This window comes from Ciconia boyciana, chromosome 4 (assembly GCF_034638445.1).
Source record: "Ciconia boyciana chromosome 4, ASM3463844v1, whole genome shotgun sequence".
Classification (NCBI taxonomy): Eukaryota; Metazoa; Chordata; class Aves; order Ciconiiformes; family Ciconiidae; genus Ciconia; species Ciconia boyciana.
In genome coordinates this window covers 72,358,978-72,380,301 of record NC_132937.1, presented here as the reverse complement: position 1 = coordinate 72,380,301, position 21,324 = coordinate 72,358,978, and the positions used below count along the sequence as shown (strand labels likewise).

At 46.3% G+C, this 21,324-nt stretch overlaps 1 protein-coding gene across 1 annotated transcript; it reads left to right on the top strand.

Moving 5' to 3' along the window:
* Nucleotides 1–306: 306 nt before the first annotated feature.
* On the top strand, nt 307–2,381 carry TMEM271 (transmembrane protein 271). The gene is given in 2 exon segments (XM_072859998.1): nt 307–618; nt 620–2,381. Coding segments are annotated over 2 exon segments (1,092 nt in total). The 3' UTR covers nt 1,400–2,381.
* Nucleotides 2,382–21,324: the final 18,943 nt, after the last annotated feature.

Sequence of the window (21,324 nt, the reverse complement as noted above, 5' to 3'; positions counted from 1 at the left end):
GCGGCTCCCATCCATAATTAATCGCCTCCCCGCAGCCGCCGCGATAAGAGAGGGCGGGCGGGGACGAGGAGGCGGCGGCGGCCGGGAGGCGGGGGGGGGAGCGTGTGCGCTCGCCGCGCCCGGCTCACTGCGGCCGGCGGCTGCCTGCCGTGCGGAGCGGAGCGGAGGCCAGCCGCCCCGTCGGGGAGCGCCGCGCTCGCATGGCCGCGCCGCGCCGCGCCGCCGCCGCCGCCGCGGGGCCGGGGGGGGCCGCGGGAGGAGGATGAGGCGGGCGGCGGGGCGGCGGCGGCGGCGGCGGCGCGGAGGATGAAGTGGAGCGTGCGGGGAGCCTGCGCCGCGCTCTCCAGCTGCCTCCTGCTCGCCTGCGCCCTCAGCGCCGCCGCCGTGGGCCTCAAGTGCTTCTCGCTGGGCTCCGAGCTCAAGGGCGAGCCCTTCCGCCTGGGCACCGCAGCCGGCGCCTTCTACTCGGGGCTGCTGCTGGCCGCCGGCCTCTCGCTGCTCGCCGCCGCGCTGCTCTGCTGCCGCCCGCCCGACGAGGCGCCCGCGGCGCCGGCTCCGGCCCCGGCCCCGGTCCCACCCACGGCCCTGGCCCCGGCCGGCGACCCGGACCCGGCGGGCGGCGGCCCCCGGCGGGGGCGAGGCGGCGGCCGCCCCGTCGGAGCCGGTGGAGAAGGCGTCGCCCGGGGGGCGGCAGAACTTCCTGCTGCTGGGGGTGCTGGTGTTCATGCTGGGCGTGCTGAGCGCCTTCGCCGGCGCCGTCATCGACGGCGACACCGTGTCGCTGGTGGAGAGGAAGTACTCGCACTACTGCCTGCTGCAGCCCGGCGGCGCGGCCCGCCCGCGGAGCGGCCCCGCGGCCCCCGACGGCTCCGCCGCGGCGCTCCGCTGCCAGAAGCTGCGGGACTACCAGCGCGGCTTGGTGCTCTCCACCGTCTTCAACGCCCTGGAGTGTCTCCTGGGCCTGCTCAACCTGCTCCTCGTCAAGAACTACAAGGCCTCGCAGCAGCGCGGGCGGCGGCGGCGGCGGCGGCGAGCGGCCCCGGCGGCGGCGGCGGCGGCGGGCGGGCGGCGGCGGCGGCGGCGGGGCGGCGGCGGCGGCGGGCGGCGGGCGCCGCGCCACAGCCAGGGCTCCCTCTTCTCCGGCGGCGAGCCCGAGCTCAGCCCCGGGGATTGCCCCTTCCAGGCCGTCTCCTACATCAACGTGGGCGTCTTCCACGTCTTCGACGAGGCCGGCGTGGAGGTGCACTGCGGCGGGCATCCCTCCGTCGAGCTGCCCGGCTACTCGCCCATGGACCCCGAGCTCAACGCCTCGTACCCCTACTGCTACCCGCTGCCCAGCGAGCAGCCCCCCGCCTACGAGGAGATCTACCCCGGGGAGCACTGCGCCCACGGCACCTAGCGCCCACCGCCGGCGGGACGCCCGGCTCACCACCCGGCCTCCGGCTGGCCGTGGCAGCCGGGAGCGGGACCGGCGCCGGGAGCGGCGCCGGGCGTCGATCGGGAGCGGGAGCGGGCCCGCCAGCGCCTGCAGCCGCGGGCTGGGGGACAGCCCTCGCACCGCCGACGGGATGGCCCCGCCGCCGCGGACGCAGCGGGCCGCGGGCGGGGAGCCGCCGTGCCTCTGGCTCTGCGGAAGCTTCTTCTCCCTCCCTCCCTCCCTCCCGGCTTCCCCCTTCCTTTCCCCCCTTCCCTCCCTCACGCCGACCCTCCGTCCGTCTGTCCGACCCTCCGTCCGCCGGCGGCTGAATTTTCCAAAGGCTGCGCAAGAAACGCCTGAGGGTTGGTTCCTCCCGCCGCCTCTCCTCCGTAGCCCAGTTTAGTTCCCTTCGAGTGATTCATCAGTCTCCAGCTTTAGCAGTCCAGAGTTACCCATTTATGATAACCAGCCAGTGTAAGGAAAAGGTGTCATGAAGCTTCTTTACCTCTCAAAAGAGCTAAATTTCTAAACAACGCAGAGACATTTGTGTCACGTTTACTAGAGGTGTATTGGGGATCTTTAACGTTTACACTACTCCTTGGGAGAATTGAGTTCTGTTTTAAGATTTAGTGAGTTAAAACATTCGTTGGTCTTGTAAGATGCACATTGAGAAAAACCTGCACTTTGAAAAAGAAACAGGAAAAAAATCAACAACGTTTTTGTACACTAACGTGCCTGCTTTTGTTGATAACTTCTTACTGTAAAAGCTTTCAGAAGTCTATAGTGAAAATGTTTGGTAAATTCACTGCAGTTTAAAATTGACGATTAGTTCCTTTACTAAAACAACTGAGATGTTGCTAGGATATGGCAGTTAAAAGGAAGTCCAAATGTCATACACATTCCTTTTTGTAAACAGGTTCTGTGTTTTTAATGCAAGGCAGGATTTCTTTTTGTTTTACACAGGTGAAGGGTTTAATTCTATTTTGTACAACTACATGGTTTACCTTGTAAAGAGTTCCATTTTACCTGTTACAATTCATCAATCTGGTAAGCTTGAATATTAAAGTTTTATTTGAAATATACATGTATCATAAAACAGCCTTAACTGGTGCAGTGGTCACAGTTTTAAAGGAAAAAAAAAAAAGCGATAAACCATCGTGGAAGACATCTTCCAAATGTGTTTTCAAAACAGTATTTATACTCCTATTACAAAGCAAGATTTTTTTTTTGTTTGTTTAAAAAAAAGAAAAAAAAGAGGCCACTTCAATTCCTGAAAGGGGGGGGGGGAAGGGGGGGAATAATGGGCTTGTTAGCCGTTAACTCTTTCTGAACTTAGAGGTATTAAAAAGGCTTTCTGCAAAATAGAAAAACTGCTAAATCCTCCATTTGGATTCTGCTGTGGAATGCCAGTACCAGATAGTGTAAGAAACTGCTAATTAAGGAGAAGCAGGTATGGCATATTTATTACATCATTCGAGAACAGGTAAAGGCTTAATTTCATGTCGCACAAAGAACCAAAAAGCAGCTCTCCAGACTGCGTGTGGGTCAGTACCCCCTCCCCCAGGTGCGGTGTGCGGAAATGAAATGGTACAAAATAACCTTTCTGTTAATCCTGTGTTTGGAGCCTGCTGCGTAATGCCAGTGCATCGGCTACCCAGAGAGAGAGTTAAGGGAATGCAAAGTTACAGTGTATTTCTTTGGTCGATGAAAATTATTATTCAATTTTTATCTGCAGAGAGGCTGACGTAATTTACAGCCTTAAAATTGGAGAGAGAAGATTTTAGCCTAAAAATATTCAAATCTCTCTGCACTGTTTTGTTTTCTAAAGTGTTTTGACTTGCACACTTTGTATAATCTAAAATGCAGAATGCCTTAGAAGTCTTAACATTGCAAACTGATGTCTGTGAAGCTCACAGTTAAAGCTCTAATCTAGAGAAGGCAGTTAAAAGCAGCAGTTGCCAATTTTCCAAGCAGTTCTAAATAGCAGAAATTTAAAATACAGCTCTTTTTGGCCAGCAGATTTCCTTGTGTGGAACGCCAGCCTAAAACATATGCCCTAGCTAAGTCCCACTTTAGTACTGAAGACTGGTGTTATGCTGGCTCTCTGCAGATGCACCTCCTTAACCCCTTAAGGGGAAGTGACGGGGAAGTCCTGTAGTCTTTACCTATAATACCAATTCAGACACAAAACCAAACCCACAACATACTGTATTGCTCATAGAGCCGAGATTTTGCGAAATTAGTAATTAAAGCAAGGAGGCAAATCCTTGTGTAGGTCTCCAATTAGATGAGTTTAAGAGACAGCATAGTACCCTGTACTGAATTAAATGGGAACTGCTAGGCTGCAGGGTGATTTTGAAAAACAGAGCAGCTAGGTGCCTAAATACAGATGCAGAAGTGTAATAAGAGTTGTTGGCTTTAAAAAAAAATTGGCTATATACATTGTAGTTCATGGAAGTTGTATCTTAGTTTTACTTAAGGAATTGATTTTTGACATAAAAAGACGGTATTTTACTTAAGATAACTATTTTAGGAATTATGAACTAGACCATTCTGAAACTCCAGATGTTCCAAAGATCAGTGCTCAGGGAAATAAATGGAAAGTCAAGAAAGCTACCTATTATACTCAATTGTTTAAATGTAAACAATTTTAAACTATGAATTTTTAAGATTGTTAAATTCATAACTTTTTTTTTGTGTGTGTGTATGTATATGCGCGTGTGTGTTTGTGTTTTATTTAAGTCTGTTCAGAATGCCATTGAATTAGGATATTTATTTGTGGCTCAGTTTTAGTTCCCGAATTTCTACTTTTCTTCATTTGGGCTTTTATCCCCTGTAATAGTTTAATTTAGTGGTGGACAGATTGCCAGAATAATGTCCAAGTCGGACTCCCACAGAAGCCAGTAGGCGTCATTTCATTGACTTCAGTGGGTCTGGGCACAAATTATATGTAACACCTACTCTAAATAATCTTGAAAGTAATATTGATCTTCTGGCATGACAGGATGCAGCAGTGGCATATTATTTCTCAGTTATTTATTATTTGTATGGACAGCAGTATTAAGGGAGGTCACCTATGGTATTATACACATTTTTTAAAAAACAGGAAACAAAAATTGGCAGGCAAATTGACCAAACAAGCCATGTTTTCTTAAAGGTGGTATGTAAGTGTTTCACGTATCTGGTGACTAACTTTTCTGATAAAACACCACACGTATTTATTTCTCAGTGAGAAGAAACTTATAAATACAGGATACAAGATGAAGCTTCACAAGCATGATTGCAGTATTGTGAAGCCATTTTTAGTAAACCTGAATCATCACTCTATCTTCTGAGCAATAATGTTAGAGTGTATAAACTGTACTGTGCCGAAATTGAAAATAGGCTGGTGTGGGAAGCATCGGAGCGTAGGTTAATTACATGAGAGGACTCACACTGTCCCTCTATTTTCCATTCCTCATCACATGATTGTCAAGGCAAATGCAAGCCTGATCGATTCATGTCGCTGGAGGATGTTAACTGTAAGGCTTTTGCCTTAAGTAGCAAAACCAGGGAGAATGGAAGAGAAACATCGTGTATGTGCTATCAAATCTCCATTTTGCTTAGCTGAAGTAATGACAAGACTGCTTTTTGCCCCACGGCTTGTTGTTTTAATTTGCTCACAGCTTTACTCGCATCTGTTCAAAGGGAGGGAAGAATAGACGCAATACTGCTGTTTTGGTCACAGTGGAGTACTGATTTGGTAGCAGACAGTTTTCCTGTCCCTTTTGCAGGTAATAGCAGCTAGTCAAGGGATAAAACAGTGGAAAATCAAGTCTGCTATCTTTGATGTGACAGGATTTGCCTTCATGTGGAAAAAATGTATTCCCACCAGCCTATTAGCAATTCACATGAATTATTTTCACACTCCAACATCCTTGCTTAAACCTGTTACTTATACTTTGCATTGTAATTGACAGACAGAATATACGTGAATCTAAAAACAGGAAAAAATGATGTTAGAGGGAAATTGTATTAAAGTAGTACAGATTTTACTCAAAAGTTTGATTTCACTGTAGGACATCTTTGGTTCACCAAAAAGCGCTATGGTGGCTGGTATAACTTAGATATATTTCAGACATACTGTTAATCATCAGAAAAGGTTTCTGAATGTTCACATGAGAACGGCAATCTGTTTCTGCTTTTGGACATAGTACATATGAAAACCTTTTCTTCATTTTGCCATTTAATCTGAGATTGATCCTCAAGAAAATGTCAGTAATTGATCTTGTAATTTTAGGATCAATAAAATACGTTTTAAAGCACAGCATATCCTATAAGAAAAGCCTAATGCTCTTCATTTCATATTCTTCATTGTCTTAGATGGATGTCTGATAGTACAACTGAAACTAGGGATTTAATTACCACTTGCATTACAAAAATGTGTTTTTCAGGGACTTACAACTTTTACAAGTGGAACCCTGACATAAAATTCCAGGTTTTACCATGAAGTCAAATCTGTTTCCTTATGTTAGATATTTCTCAGTTACAGGATGTTCCAATATTTTAGATGATAAATTCCATTTGTAAAAATCTAAATCTGTTCATTTCATATGATGGCACTCTTTAAGTGTGCTAAAGTTACCTCTCCTTAATACAGGCTCATATTTCCAATTAAAATGCATAACGGTGAGTAAGACTGAATTCCTCATGGTCACTGTCCAGTTTTTAAATTTCTTAATTATCTCTCAGTACTTAATGGCTTGTGACTAGTGGTTAGTATATGTTCCAGAATCAGTAATAGCTGATCTAATAACAGTTTAGCAGATAAAAGATGGTCCCTAGGAAGCCCACAGGCTAGTGTAGTGCTGGGGGAAAATCTTCAAATACATGTTGCAACAATTAGGTGTACAGTATGTCTTGCCCAAAAGGAGGCACTGCCCAAATGAAGCAACTAGAAGAAATCTGAGAGTTTAAGTTGGGTGCAGGGGGTTTGTATGTTCTTTCTATTACAATATTGGTTCTGAAACTCTTCCCCTGCCTAGCTTTCTAAGAGTGAAATCCACAATTCACTCAAAATTTGATTCAAATAACTGCCTCACTTTCTGCTGGCCAGCTGTGCTATATACTTTCCACCCAACAGTCAGGCACTTGGTGAAGTTCTGCTGGAATTTATGGGTGTGTCACCCTGATGTCATCCTAGATAATCTGAGACTGAAGATCAAGTCATTTAAGAAGCCCTAAGACTCTCTTAAGAGGAGTGTATTTTCCTTTAGAGAGGAAAAAAATCATGATGTCCTCTTTCATTCCTTCTTCTGACCCAGCTGCCTTAAACTTCGTGAGTGTACCCTGAGGTAGGAGTGGAGATACTGCAGACTGCTACTCCTTCACTCACTGAGATTTAGATATCTGGAAGACCTCCATAAGCTTTATGGAAGGAAACACCTCAATGAAAAACACATACAAAATGGCTCTGGCTCATCACCAGGTCTCAGAAAATTCAATGTCCTGAGTGAAACTCTGCCGTAGATGTATCCCAGTAGCAATACAAGCTAGCAGAAGTTCCCAGTGTTTCACTTCTGGATTTCTGCTCCTAGCATGCTTCTGTCTAATGAGGATGTTAGGAAGTTCATTTCATGGTCTTTGCAAATGAATCATTTGTTTCACTACAGCACTAGGGATTAAACCCCTACTGAATACCACAAGCATCCTCACCTCCTTTGTGGCCTTTGTGGCCATTGTTAGCAGAGGATAAAGTGAAGTGCAGGAGGAGAGAAAGCTTATCATGATCCTCTTAATGGGTTCAGAGGACTAAAGGTTCCAAAGCATTCATTGGTTTTATATTAAGACACTGGATTTGGGGATGGAAGAATACCTATATTATCTAAAAGGATTATTTTCCAGGGATATATTTTTGGAAATCTAATACTTGGGTTTAGAGAAGGTTCTTTCAGAATTTGCTTTTTCTCCCAGGTTCTACATTTTAAATGAAAGCTCATCTCACTAAAATACTCAGTGAAATCTCCAGGCATTTAAATTATTAAATTCAAGGAGATTGAGTAGAGCTGTCCTACAAATTACTGAGTGCCACCAATTCCTGCAGAGGTCATACAAGGAATTTGGCACATGATGTGGATGGGGCCTTATATGCCAACATCCAAATTTTGGCATTTCCTCACAAATGAATGAGGCGGCAGCAGAAAGTTGTGCTACAGAAACGAAAGCTCTAGATTATAATATCCAGTCCCAGGCAACCAGGCAGTCATGGATTTTGGATGAGCTACGTACAGTCTCAAGGTGTATGCAATTACCATGCATTCATGATTAAAATGAATGCCCTCACAACAATATTCACAAGGGATTGTCAGTGGTGGATCTGAGTAGAGGTTCATCTTGCTAGCTCTAGGCCCAACAGCTCCTAGACACATGGAAAAGTCCTACCAAAAGAAGCTCATGCTTGCGCGCGAAAGGAGAAAGCCACTGAGAAATTTCTACTTTGTTGCATTTTGGAATATCTGCCTCTTCCTGAATGACCCAGAAGCTACCAGCATGTGCAGATCATCTAAATTAGATTCCTGGGAGAACAGAGGAAATGGAAATGTTAATGTTGAAAACTACTCAATCTGTTCAAAATTTTTTTATGTATAATCAAGAGCTGTGTTAATTCCAGGAGCAGTACCTCCTGACCTGAGCAGTCAAAATTATTAGTAACTGAAAAAATTACTACCACCAAAATAAGACTGGTAGATTAGGAAAATCATATACTGCTTTCTGACTCATCCCTTGCTCTAAATCAAATGGAAAGAAATTCAGATACTGCTCTTTGTGAAACTGTTGCTAAGAAATATGGTTTGTTATCCTGAATGGAACAGAAGGGTGCTTCTCTCAACAAATTGGGATCAGATAGCTGCACAGAAATGCATCTGGCTGGCAGAGAGACTTCCTCTTCAGTAAAGTCCTTGGAGAGCTACCAGAAAATATTGAAAGGCACCATCATCATCCAGGGTTACCTGGACCATTGTTCAGTGCATTGAGCTTCATGTTCCCATATGCAGTGGACCACACACTCTCTGGTCTTGCCAGTGGGAGCAAGCAGCTGTCTCTCGTGACACCACTAAGCCAGCTCCTGCTGGATATGTGCAGGGAGCTTCTGAACCCCTGAAAATGGGTGCGCTGTGGCACCGTCCTGTGCCTGTGTTGAGAGAAGGTAAGGCAGGACATGCTGCAGCCCAGGTGAAATGCTGTCCTGTGTTACAGGATGGGGTAGGCAGGTTGCTGTTACGATGCCAAGGCTCCAGACTTGTTACACAGTGGTCTTGGGTACAGAGGGGCCTAGGCTGCATGGGGGGAACTGCTCCTGGGTCACATTCACAAAAGCAAAATGCCCAAGTCAAGTGGAATGGGGAGAGGAGGACTGTCTTTATTCCCCCCTGAACAAAATGAAAGTGATCAAATTGCAGACCTTCACAACACAGGTGTTAGGTTCTGTCTTGGGTTCAGGTTTCATCCTCTGCTCCCCCTCACAACTTCTCCAAAGGCAAAGCATGCACACAGGCTCAGGATGGCAAAGTGCATGCTCTCTGCTGCCTCTGTGCTTAGGGGGAGTCTGCCAATGGTGTACTGAATTATTCAATCAGCTGGTGAGGCAATAAATAGAAATAAGCAACAAGACATGAAAAACCTTTGCCTGTGTCCTATGTTTTGCACATTACAAGAGCTGTATGATGCTCTGGGCTGTCCTCTGCTGAAGGCGGTGGCAATTCTTATCTGCTTAAGGTCTGCAAGATCCAGAGCTCTAAGAATGAGGATTCCTGTTGGAAGTTTTCCTGGACTGATTTATCTCAAATGTCAAAAAGCAACCCTGGCCCTGTTTCAGTAAATGCATCTCAGCATCCAAGCATGAAAAGAAAAAAAGCATAAACAGGGCAGAACTGTTCATTCATTCATAGTTCATCAATTTTTCATCAAGGGCAGCAAAAAGACAAACATTAACGTTAACATCTCAGATCCAGAGAATTGCTTCATTGTAAGAGGTTTTGAAGCTGACTGATAAGGAAGCAGCAGAAGGTATTTACACCAAAGGAAAATGGATATTTCACAATTCTTCTGTCACACTGTTCTTAGTGTGCAGCAAAGGCTAACAATAACAGGAATTTCAACTTGCCATACACATGCAGCTGGAAATGCTTCAAATCTCCAGATGACTATTCAAAAACTATTTTATACATGACTAGACTAGACTTGCAGTCTGGTACCTATTGTGTTCATAGCTACATATTGTGAGTTTTTAGTCTTGGGTGTGCACAGCTAAAATGTGTATGCTGGCTGTGGACAGATGGCCATCTTCATTAGCCAGGTCACTGCCACTGGTGAGGCAAGCTCACCCGTTCTGTTTGGCGCTGCAGCAGAGCAGGAGAGCACCCCCACTCAGCCACCAAATCTCAGCAGAAGTGCACGCACTTCCAGCATCATAGAGCCACACCTGACTTCCCCAGTCACACTGCATGGCGGCCCCAGTGAAACGTGCAGGTCTGTGGACAGGAAGGTACCACCACACTTTTGCACAGGTCTCACAAGGAAAAGAGGCAAGAGGGGGGCAGTTGTGATCTTCAGCTGTTTGCCTTCCCCCCAAGGCCAGTGAGATATTTGATAGCACAGGGCCTCAGCGCACCATGGGGCGCAGCACACCAGGAGGTCAGGTGCCACAAGAAATGCCTTTCTTCCTTGAAGGAGTTTCCAGTGTCACAAGACCACACAGGAGAGACTCTAAAGCACTGATGTCCCTGACTGACAGAGCTGCTTAGTTTGAGACAGAGGGGGCCATGGTGCTGTGCTGTGGTCCCCAGCCCCTACAGATCATCAGCTGATACACACTTATACATGGGGAAGTAGGGGGAGTGGAGTGACAATTTCACACTTAACCAGTTAAACTACGCACTGATGGACCAGCCGAGGGGCAGAGATGGAGTTAAAACACAGAGAGGCAACCTCACCCCCTCCCTGCCCTGGGCACATACTGGGAGAACTTTGACAGGTAGGGACTTTGTGGGTAGAAGTTTTAATTGCATCAAGTGGAAAGAAAATCCCTCTCTACAGTGGAAATGTCCAGGTATTTCCAGAAAAAAATGGTCATCTTGTTACACAGCAAAATGGAAACCCACAAGAAATTCCCAAGAAAGGTAGTTCAAGTGGAGAAATCCAACTAAAACCCACACAAACAGAGTAGAAGCTGATCTCTTAAAATTTCACACCTCTTCTTTCTTTTGGAACAGTCACGTCAATTTGTTCTTTACATTTTCAGCTCCAGCTCTCAGGCAAGATAGAAGCTGGTAGGAGGCAGACACTGATAAAGGCTCTACTGGCAAAGTGTCAGGTAAAGGGAAACCATTTTTACATTTCTGCTCTGACAAGAGAGGACAATATATTCTAGCCTGGAAGCTTAGATGGCAGAAGCAGCAGTGATTAATTGCTCTAATTAGGGCTTCAAATAGGAAAGAGCAAGTTTCCTGAGCTATTGCATGCTAAATTTCCTCACTTCTATGAATAACTGTATTGCTCAGAGGAGATGGGCATCAAAGTGCATCTCCAGAACAAACATTTACCCACTTCAACTTAGAAATACCACTAGAACCTCAAGACAAATAACTAATGCAAAGAGACAACAGGCTATTTCAGCACCTGGGAGGCAGCATAATAGCCTGGTTCAGCTGCTTCCCTAAGGAGCTCAATAAATCCTTGCATGAGCAACTGCACTGAAAATGGGTGTGTTGCTGGTCTACCACACCACCACTTGCTGGTTTCAGTGAACCACCGATTTCTGCTGGCCACTTCAGCACTAAGAGGAGACGTCTCAGCAACAGGGGTGGTATCTTGATCCTTTTGTGTTCTTCACTGAGGTTTGTTCCCTTCCACCTTCACCTGCCCTTCAGCCAGCACTGACCTTTCTGCCACCAAGGGATAAATGTCAGGTCCTGATTCTGACCTCTCTGATGAGGACAAATGGAAATAAAACCACTGCAGTCAATAGAATTACACTAAAAACTGCCTCTTTTCACCAGGAGAGCAAAGCATATAAGTGCTGACTGTGAGCTTTGCCAAATGCCTTATGGGAAATTCTGAATGCATTTCTTAAAAAAAAAAGCTGGAAGATGTTTATCAAAAAACAAAAGATTTTACTTGGAATATATGCTACACAGTCCTGGAGTCAGCCAACTTTAGCAACACTCTTCTGTCATATGCAGAAAAAGCTTTTGCTTCAGCTGAGTCAAGCTGCCTCTTATTGACAATCCGATGTACTGGCACAGAGCATCTAATCTGGATTGTGGCCATCTACAAGTAGCTAGAAGCACACAAATAATAAGGGTTCATCACTGCACACTGATTTATGAGGAGGGCAATGAGATGCATATGTCCATTTTTGTGTGTGTGTGTTTGTTTGAACTGCTCACTTGCCTGACTAATAAAAAGCACTAATAGAGGCCACCAGGAGAGGAGGTGCTTCGCATAGGTGCATGCCAGCAGCACTTCACATTCAGTAAGTACAAGACTCCTTTCACTGCCTGTACATGTCAGAGTCGTCTCTTCTGCACTACATTGCCAGAGAGCAGGCCGTCAGGGCTGCAGAGGATTGCAGGCTGGTCTTAGAAATGTTCCTGCTGGTGAAGCAAAGTAGAGCAGAAATATGTAAAACAACTGCTGATTGTACCCTCTCATTTGTATGCTCAACACTCTTCCAGTAATGAATCATCAGCCCAAGTTCTGCTCAGCTCATCATGGCTGCAAATGCTGCAATAGCACTAAACTGGGGGGGACATGGATTCATCCCCAAATGACCAAGCACAGGGGATGCTGGATGCCCATGAAGCTTGCAAAATTTTACCCTGCTGCTGTGGAAAGTGGCATACCCATAGCAGAGCTGAATAAAGGAGAGATACTTACACCCTGACAAGGTGTCTGCAGTGCAATGTGCCTCAGTGGTAAAGCAAATTTTATTCCCCTTTAGTCAGAGTGCTCTAGAGAACAGCAAAATTACCCAGCTATGGCCATGCCTCCTTTAGTCAGGAAAACTCTCCATGTCAAGACAGGGGAAGGCATCCCATGGGGGAAAAGGGAGTGCTCCATCCCTGTCCAATCATCAGAACATTCTAGGGAAAAACCACAACGTTTTGGACAAAATGCCTCATACATTCCCCAAGCAGAAAGGCAAACTCTGTTCCAGGTGTCTGCAGCCCTTACCTGAACAAGATGCCTGGAAGTTACACCCTGGTGAGCAACAGAAAGAAGCTACCAGTCCCACGGACAGCTGGGACCAGCTATGAACTCTCTCCCAGCAATCCCATCTCTGGAAGAAGACATGCCTGTGCCTGCCAAGAACAGAGCTTACATGTGGAGATAACAGTGCAGCATGGTGTTTTTTCAAGACTTTATGAGGAAAGAGTGAGATTTTTTGTTAACGGCTCAGTTTTGGTTACAGATGTTTATGTGCCAGTCCAGCCAAGCAAAACAAAGCACAGTGCTCGAAGAACAGGAGGGGCACAATGAACTCTCAGATACTGCCTTCATCTGAAGTTGAACATGTGCAAAGTGCACCTTGTTATGGTGCCTTTCAGGGGAACTGCATCAGGTGAACAAATCCCAGATGCAGAGGAAATTAAAGATGCACTGATGGCGTATATAATAAAGGGGGGATGTACCTAAGCACGATTTCAAAATTAAAAATCTAAAATCAAACTTAAAAAGTGACATTTATACATGGAGCCATTTGTCTCCAGTGTCAGTGGTCTTTCAGTTCCTAAAGGACCTTAGTACCTGCTTGTTGCAGAGGGCTGCATTTTGTCTTTGAAAGCTTTGCCATCAAGGAAATTTGGGATCCTTTATAAAGCCAGTCCTGAGGGAACAGAGAGGGTACAGTTTCCCATTTTCTCATAATGATCCATGTACAGAAGAGCAGTAAGAGAAACAATAGCAATATCAGGTATGCCATCTTCAGAAACAAGCAAACATTAGATTTGGATGAAGGGATGATTAAATGGAGATAGAAAAGGAGGGAAGGAACTTGAAAAGGTAGATTTTTACGAGAGCAGGGGGAATGGGGAGGTCACAACAGCTTTATCCCATAACATATACAGACTGGCCGTGCATCTCAGCTAATGACTGGAGAATAATTTCCTCATGGAGCAACCAAATGGTCCTTTAGACCATGACTGCTCTTTTTCCTCTTTCTTGGTACCAGAAATTGGAGCCTTTGCCATTTTTGCTGCCTGGCACTGCTGTGGAAGGAGGTAGCATCTCTCCATTCCATTGCAACCAGGACAGATAGCGCCCATGGGCCAATAGCCCTGCACAAATGCACTTGTTCCAGGAATTCAGACACTTCCTTTGCCTGCTGCATTGTTGCTAGGGAGCTCCTGAGGTTCCCCTGGATACCGTGCAAGGAATAATAAAATGCTCTCATCTGCCTGAACTGAACAGTAACTGCTATCAGCAGTTTGTCTTGCTTCCTCTCCTTTTGGCTTTGTTTGCTTTACCCCTGATTTGTTCCAAAACCAAGGGTATTGCCTAGGGTTGGCATAGGCAAGAGAACATTAAACCCATGCACATTAAGCCTTGTTGAACTGCAGCTGTTGTGCATGTCAGCAGCTTAGTGTGAGCCTGCTGGGAGAGGCAGGGATGTGTTCAAGGCTGTGATCAAATACTTACATCAAGCCCAGGTCCTCCATGCTTACATAACATAGCAGCATTTTCAGGGTGCATCCACAGCACATCCTTGCCTCTTAGTCACTCTCCTTGGCAGCCTGAGGTATCTGCTGCCATGCACCTCAAAATGTGTGTAGTGAATTAGTGTTTGGAACGAAGCCAAAGAGCTAAATGTCTTCTTGTGAACCACCATGACCCATGTACTGCCTGTGAGGACTCAGGCTGAAATAGGCTTTGGGGAACAGCAGGCCTGAAGCAGAAGACAAAAGGTTGAATTGGCTAGAACTATGAAGTAATGCCAGAAAAGGGAAAGTGCTCCAGATACATCTGATTCCTCTGCTGGCAAAATTTGAAGACAATGGTTTCGTCTGTTGGATTTCCAAATGAGCCAATACTCAAACATACAGCATCACCAAAGTCTTGTTCGTGTACCTTCCAGCTTCCTGGAAATCTCAGTGTTTTTCTGTACCCGCAATACCTCATGTTCAAATCACACCACAGATCTTATCTGCAGAAACTGCACAATGGACAAAGCTGCAAGACCAGAACAGCAGGTACAGACAGCCACTGTATCAGATTTAACTGAGATCAGGTACCAATGGCAATTCATCATGTCAGCTTAAACAATAATAAAAAGATGTCTCCCCAGGTCTCTCAGTGCCCTAACACATCACAGGTATAGTAAAATCTCAGCAATATTGAAATAATTGTACCAGCCAGCTCCAGAACTCCTTGATACTCTTCCATTGCTCCTGGGGCCACCCATAGCCCTTTCTTGAAGGCAGATAAGCATATCTCCAGCCATTCAATGGGAGGCATACTGCTTACCCTCAAAGCCTAGCTTCCCCAGTGAAAATTAATTGCCTGGCATCCCCAGTGAAAATTAATTTCCTGGCTCCCTTTCAGGAGAAGTGAACTTCCTTGGAGTCCCCAAGATCAGCCTGAGGGTGGATGGGGACCAAGGCAGTGTGACCCCTCACTCAATGCATTTTTCTAAGCCAGGACAGAGATGTTGAGTGACTGATACTTGAGCATCTGTTGTCCTTTGGTGAAAACCTGTGACCGGAGTGCCTGTGGTTCTCCTTTTGCAGCAACTTACCCTGCAGAAGAATGACAGCAGCCCCCACCTTGGGACTGCACTGGAGCACAGAGCCCAGACCTTAGAGCAGAGGTGGGATGCAGCAGTATGCTGTGTGCCCAGCTTCTGCCTGTTTATTAACTGTTGGCCATAACACCCACTGAGCTCCTGCTGGCACTCCAAACAGAGGAGGCTGGTTTGCCTCTGTGCAGAAGGCAAGGGAGTGCCAGGTCACAGCTCCCAGCAGGTCCTGAGCCATGAGATACCACCTGAAGCCTAGTGGTGTCTCTCAGCGATAAAAGGCGGCTGCTATGGCAAGATCACCTTTCAGCCAAGCTCAGCAGGGAGTGTGGGGAGCTACCATTCTTCCTCTGGGGCTATCAGTCAGCATCTCTGGGCTCAGCAGGAGCCATCTGCCCATTGCATGCAGGTCCGCTTCAGGCTCTGGCAGTGCATTCACCAGCTGAAAGACCCAGAGCAGCAACTGGGCTAAACTGCCTAAATCCAGCCCAAGAGAGTTATTCAAAACGCAAGCCTGCCTGAAATGGCTTTTCCAGCAGCCCCTGTAAAGACTGGGCATATGCACAGAAAGGCAATTTCTTTGCTCCCAAGCTTTCCTCCTTTCCTAACAACCTTTTTGTCCAGATCAGCAGCCAGGGTAGTAACAGCAGCATGAAGGGAGGTATGACTCCCAGGCCCATGTGCAAATGAGTCAGGATAAACATACCAAGGAGTGCCCAGAAAGCATCCCAGAAATTACCCAGGTGTGACTCCACTCATTGCATCTTGCCTGCCTGCCTTCTGACCTCACTGTCTGCTCAAATGACCCACAGCCCTGCCCTGAGCAAAGTCAGAGAGAGCTGTGCAGCCACTTTGCATGGGAGGAGAAGGTACCGCTGGCAGCATCCCATCTTGCTGGTATCTGCTGCAGGGGCTGGAGAAAAGCACGTGGTCCTCACACATGCTCTGTCGTGGAACAAGGACATGAGGAGCTGAGGGAAACTGAAGGATGAGGCTGCACATGGAGCTTAATACATGCTGGTGACAACATTCATCAGCCACCTCAGGCCAAGGTAATTAAAGGTGGAAAGCACCGTGCCGTCAATACCTTGCTTCTGCAAGGCACCTGGGGCAGGAAAGGATTTGCCAGACCTATGCCACAGTTAGCCAGACACATCGTACAAATTGCTGCCTCCTATATGTCAGAGAGAAACTAGCACTGAGTGCTCCCACTGTCCCCAGTTCCTCATCACGCTGATCTGAGACACTTTAACAAACTAATGACCCAAAGACACTGGCACACAATATCTTTAAAGTGCCTAAACCCATCTCAGAACAGACACAGACTTAACACTAATCTTTGCTAGAGCTTCTCACTTCCACACAGAAGTGGAAGGGAAGAAAGGTGCCCAGGGGATCGCTGCTGCTGCCTGCAACTCAGCGCCAGCTCATCCTCCTTCCCTCCAGCCGGCTTCTTCCCAGAGAGTTTGTTCTCCTCCCTGTAAGCCATACATACCCACAAGCGTAAACTAAGCAAGGACAGCAGCTATAGCAGGACAAGATGGCTTATCTTGTGTCCATGGATGCCCTGTGATGCTGATGGGGCCCTTTTTATTAGGCTCTGTCCCTTTAGGTTATGGCCACAACATTCACACCACTCTTAATCTGTAGGGGATGAATCAGCTCTGACTCTTCCTAGGGCACCACCAGCAACAGTGCAACAAGCCGTGCTGTTGCCTGCATTTGGCAAACCACACAGCCCCAGCAAAGCCTGGCTTTTCACCAGCCACAAGCTGAGCTGCAAGAGATTATCTCAGTGGACAGACACAAGAACCGCATCCTTTGTAGTCTCCTTGCACCCACTCTTTGTGGATAATAACTTAAAATTGAAAAAACACAAACTAAACCTGATGGCCATGTTCTGCATAAAAGGTATGATCCTGGCACTGGTGAGTTCACTGCTACATTTCATCTCCTTTTCTCTTCACAGACCCCTAGAGGACAAAAAGGTGATGTCAGTTCATCTATTTCTCCTTCAAACACCATCTTCAGTGTTGTGATGGCAGAAAAAAATGTTACAGTAAAAATAAAAATGTTAGTTAAAAAAAAATCTGCACAATGAACTGATTTTTTATACTTCCCCACAGACAACCACTGATGAAAATGGCTCCTGAGAATCACCCAGATTTCCCTGTAGAGAAGGAAACCCAAGCAGATCTTTGTAAGTGTGACTAACACTCATGCCAGCACGGCCCTGATCCTCTCTCTTCTTTTATCACCCTCAGCCTTACATATCATCTCCTCTCCTAGCTGCTCAGCTAGGCACACCCTTGATCTGTATTTCTGAGATGATGCCTTCCCACAAGGGCAGGAATACGTGGTGTTAATTCCTGGACATGGACCAGGGGAAATCAGTACTATATACACAGCATCACCTAACCTAAGCATGTGAGCTGGAAGCATGTACTCTGCAGTCATCAGACAGAGATAAAGGCTCTTTCAAAGCACAAAGCAAGGCAGGAACCTAATTTAGCTGCACTGAATTGCCCTCTGGAAAAGCACAAGGTGCTTGCTGATAAATTAGTAAAATAATCTCCCTAGATAGCTGGGGATTTACCAAAGATACCCAGAGTGATGTGCTGTATAAGCTCACAGGCACAGGGAATGCACCAAGCGCTGAAAGGGAGACTGTCTGCTCTGCACAAGGTTGATGGGGAGCTTGCCTGCAGGATGGGACGCATCTCTGCCCAGGAGTGGCCGTGGTCTCCCAGCAGTCGAGAGGGGAGGCCACTTGCAGCCCTTGATGCTCCCCAGTCCTCTGGGGTGGCCAGCAGCACGCACATGCCCGTCCATGGCTGGGTCCCTTAGAATTTTGATTTTACTGAACTTCAGCTCAGGGGAGGTCTGCGCCACAGCATATGCCATCACGCAGCGCTCGGAAATCAGTCATACCTGCAGGCAAAGCACAGCCCTGCTCCTGCTTGGCGGCTGCTCGGCGGGTGGCTTCCATTACCGCCCAACCCCCGTGGGCAGGGAAGTGGAGCAATTCATCTGCTTGGCTAAAAATAGGAGGAGAGACTTCCCTTTCTCCCTTTGGCCTGTTCAATAAAAGGTCTCCACACTAATTCAAGCCACTTTCACAGCTGTCTGCCTCTTTCCTTCCCCAGCCTTTCCCAGCTCCTCTGACCTGCCATTCTCTGCCCATTTCATACCCAGCCTCCCCACCTCTTCTCTGCCAAGCCACTTCAGCCTTTGCTGTCTTCCTTTGCTTCCACAGCTGCATCCTGCCCTGCAAGTTCCCTTTCCCCATGAGGATTCATACTGGCATGTTTAGGGCATCACATATGTGGGTAGATATGAAACCATCATTCTGAGTACAGCCTCATTGCTACCATTGATGGCGACAGCTGGCAGGAACCTAGGTCTGGTGTAGGCATCTGGGCTGGTGATTCCCAACCTCTGCAAAGACACAGAGCAAACGAGGCACCATGGACCATGAGCCCACACACAGCAACCGTCTCCCTCTGTCCAGCACAACATTGGGCTAGCGTGCTGCCTGAGCATTGCAGAGGAAGGCTGAGGGGGACGGACTGAGGCGTTTGGCAGATTGGAGCAAACTCAGGCTCAGTTTACAGTACCTGTACATGAACTAATTTTGCTTAAATTCTTGGATTTGCTCCACATTAACATTAATCCAAATGAGATCAGAATCTGGCCTTATTTTCATGTTTTGCCCCGTGTGCTATTACATCATCCCTTCCAAAAGTCTTTCATTGCACTTGTAAACACAGCATCTGTGATACCAGAAAACTCCAGTGGTGTATCCAGCTAAAATCCTTTGGCCAGAATTGGTTGCTCCATGGAAAGACATGAAAGTCTTGGGCATTGGGTTATTACCAAGTAACCCGCTTGTAGGTTGTTCCTTCCCAGCCTCTATTGAGGCTAAGGGTTGATCTATGCCTGAAAGCATAGCATAATGTGCTGATTACTTTCTTATAACGCCTTTTTGAAAATTAAGGTGAATACCCATTTTGGTCCTGTTTATAAAAGTTGTGGGCTAAACGCTAGTGAACATTTGGGAATGCAGTCATCAGCTCAGTACGTGCCCTGCTCGCCAGCTTTGTGCCAGAGTGGCACAAAGGACTCATCGTGGCATTTCACTGTTATTAGAGTTCCTAACATTAAAGTTCGTAAGTAGAGAGATACCTTCAGGAGCCATTTGTATTCTGGTCCCAAAGCTGCCACATCATGCTTACATAAGAAGTGGAGTGCTGACCACTTTTACAGAAATTAATCCACTCTTCTAATGTTTTTCAAAACACAATACTGTCAGAACTGTGCTATAAAAAAAAAAATAGTGACAAGTTTATTATAGTAACATTGACATAATAGAATTATTCTACTGAAATGTGAATCACTGCATATTTATTCTAGACGAACATAGCAGAATCTGTCCCACTCCTCTGCAAAAAATGCAGTGAAAAGCAGAATTTACACTAGCTGAAGCAAAGCATCCCTGGTGTAGGAGATGCATAATTACATTGAAAATGTACCTCCCAAAGGGAAAAAATATCCCACAACTTCTCATTAGGTAATTCCAGATATGGTCATGAGACATGTGTTATCTACCCAGTGACTAAATGGCATTCCATTCCACTAAATGGCAATCCCTGAGGTGTGAGGGTAGAACTGCATCTTAGAGTAGCTTAATAGGTTACCAACTCTCAGGAGAAAATAAAAGGCTACCCTTGTGTGGGCTGTACGGTACTGACTCATTAAGGCAATTTTCTGGAGTCTCCCATACAAACTCTCCCTCATGCACAGCCTAATGGCCTTACGCAGGCTGGTGCCTGGACTCATGCTAAACATGTAACTATGCAACAGGTTTTTACTGATTGTGGAAGGAAGAGGCATTTCTAAGTGAGGGAGGAGCTGTTCGCTGGCTTGCTTTTAGTTGTTGTGAGAATGAAGGTAAATGAAAGTAGGAATTAAAAATTTGGTATCCAAATGTTTCATGTTGTGGCAGAAAAAGTACACTGCTGACAGCAACAAATGCCGGTGTGGCACTCTCACAGGGATAGTGGTAATGACAGTCCATCTCCAGGCCCTGTTTTGTCCTTGTTTCTCTAATACACTGCCTGGTTTGCGTCAGGTGGGACAGCCTGGGCAGCACAGGAAACTGGGCAGACAGAAAAAAAAGAGTAATGTCCTCTTCTAACTGGGAAATCAGTAAAATCCAACCGAGGCTTCCCTTGAACAATGAGAGTTTTAGAAAGAAGTCAGGTACCAGGTGTTCCAGGAGAGGAGTCTCTTCAGCTAGAAAACTACTGCATTAGAAAGCGAAGGAAATAACACGGGAAAGACAGCCAGCCCCAACCAAGGCAAAGGAGACTGGAACATAGTGGTAATGGGACAAGCACGTTTCCTCTCACACTTTGGTCATGCCTTTGCAGCAACTCTACAGTTGCAAGCTGAACGTCTGCTACCACCTCACAGGCAGCACAATCCGCAAAACTTCAGGTCTTTGGCAGGTGAAAGTCAGAATTCTGCTTTGGGAAAGTTGTCAAACATCACTCCCAAGCTCTTAGTTTAACAACTGGGAGCCTGGGTGAAAGATTAAATTAATGAAGGGTAGGTAATTAACCTGAGGCTTTTTTTAGTTTCTTAGTTTAAAGTGAACAAAATGTTTAGGGAATTTGCAATATGATACCTACTGTGAAGCATTTTTACTGGCACCCCTATAAATCCTGGGATTTTGTCAAGACATTAAGCGTTTCTTTTGATAGTTTGAAATTCAAGAATCACACAGGTATGGCTTTTGATCTCAAAGTTTCTAGCCCTTATACTGTACATCAAAACTTGAAAAGGTTCATAAATCTGTTGCCCTGTCCTCTCCCTGTCCTCAACCTCCCACCCCTGCAAGAAAAAAAAAAAGAAAAAAAATAGAAGCCCACTACAATTTTTACATCTCTGTCGCAACATTTTGGGCACCACTTTAACAATATTTCTAGATGGAAAATTTATAAAGATTTGTTGCTACCGCTAAACTTACATCCCTTGATAATAATCTAAGCTATTAAAAGAGATTTTTCCTTACATGAAAGAGACTGGAGCATTTAAATTAGCCTTAAAGTATTAGATTGAGATAATTTTC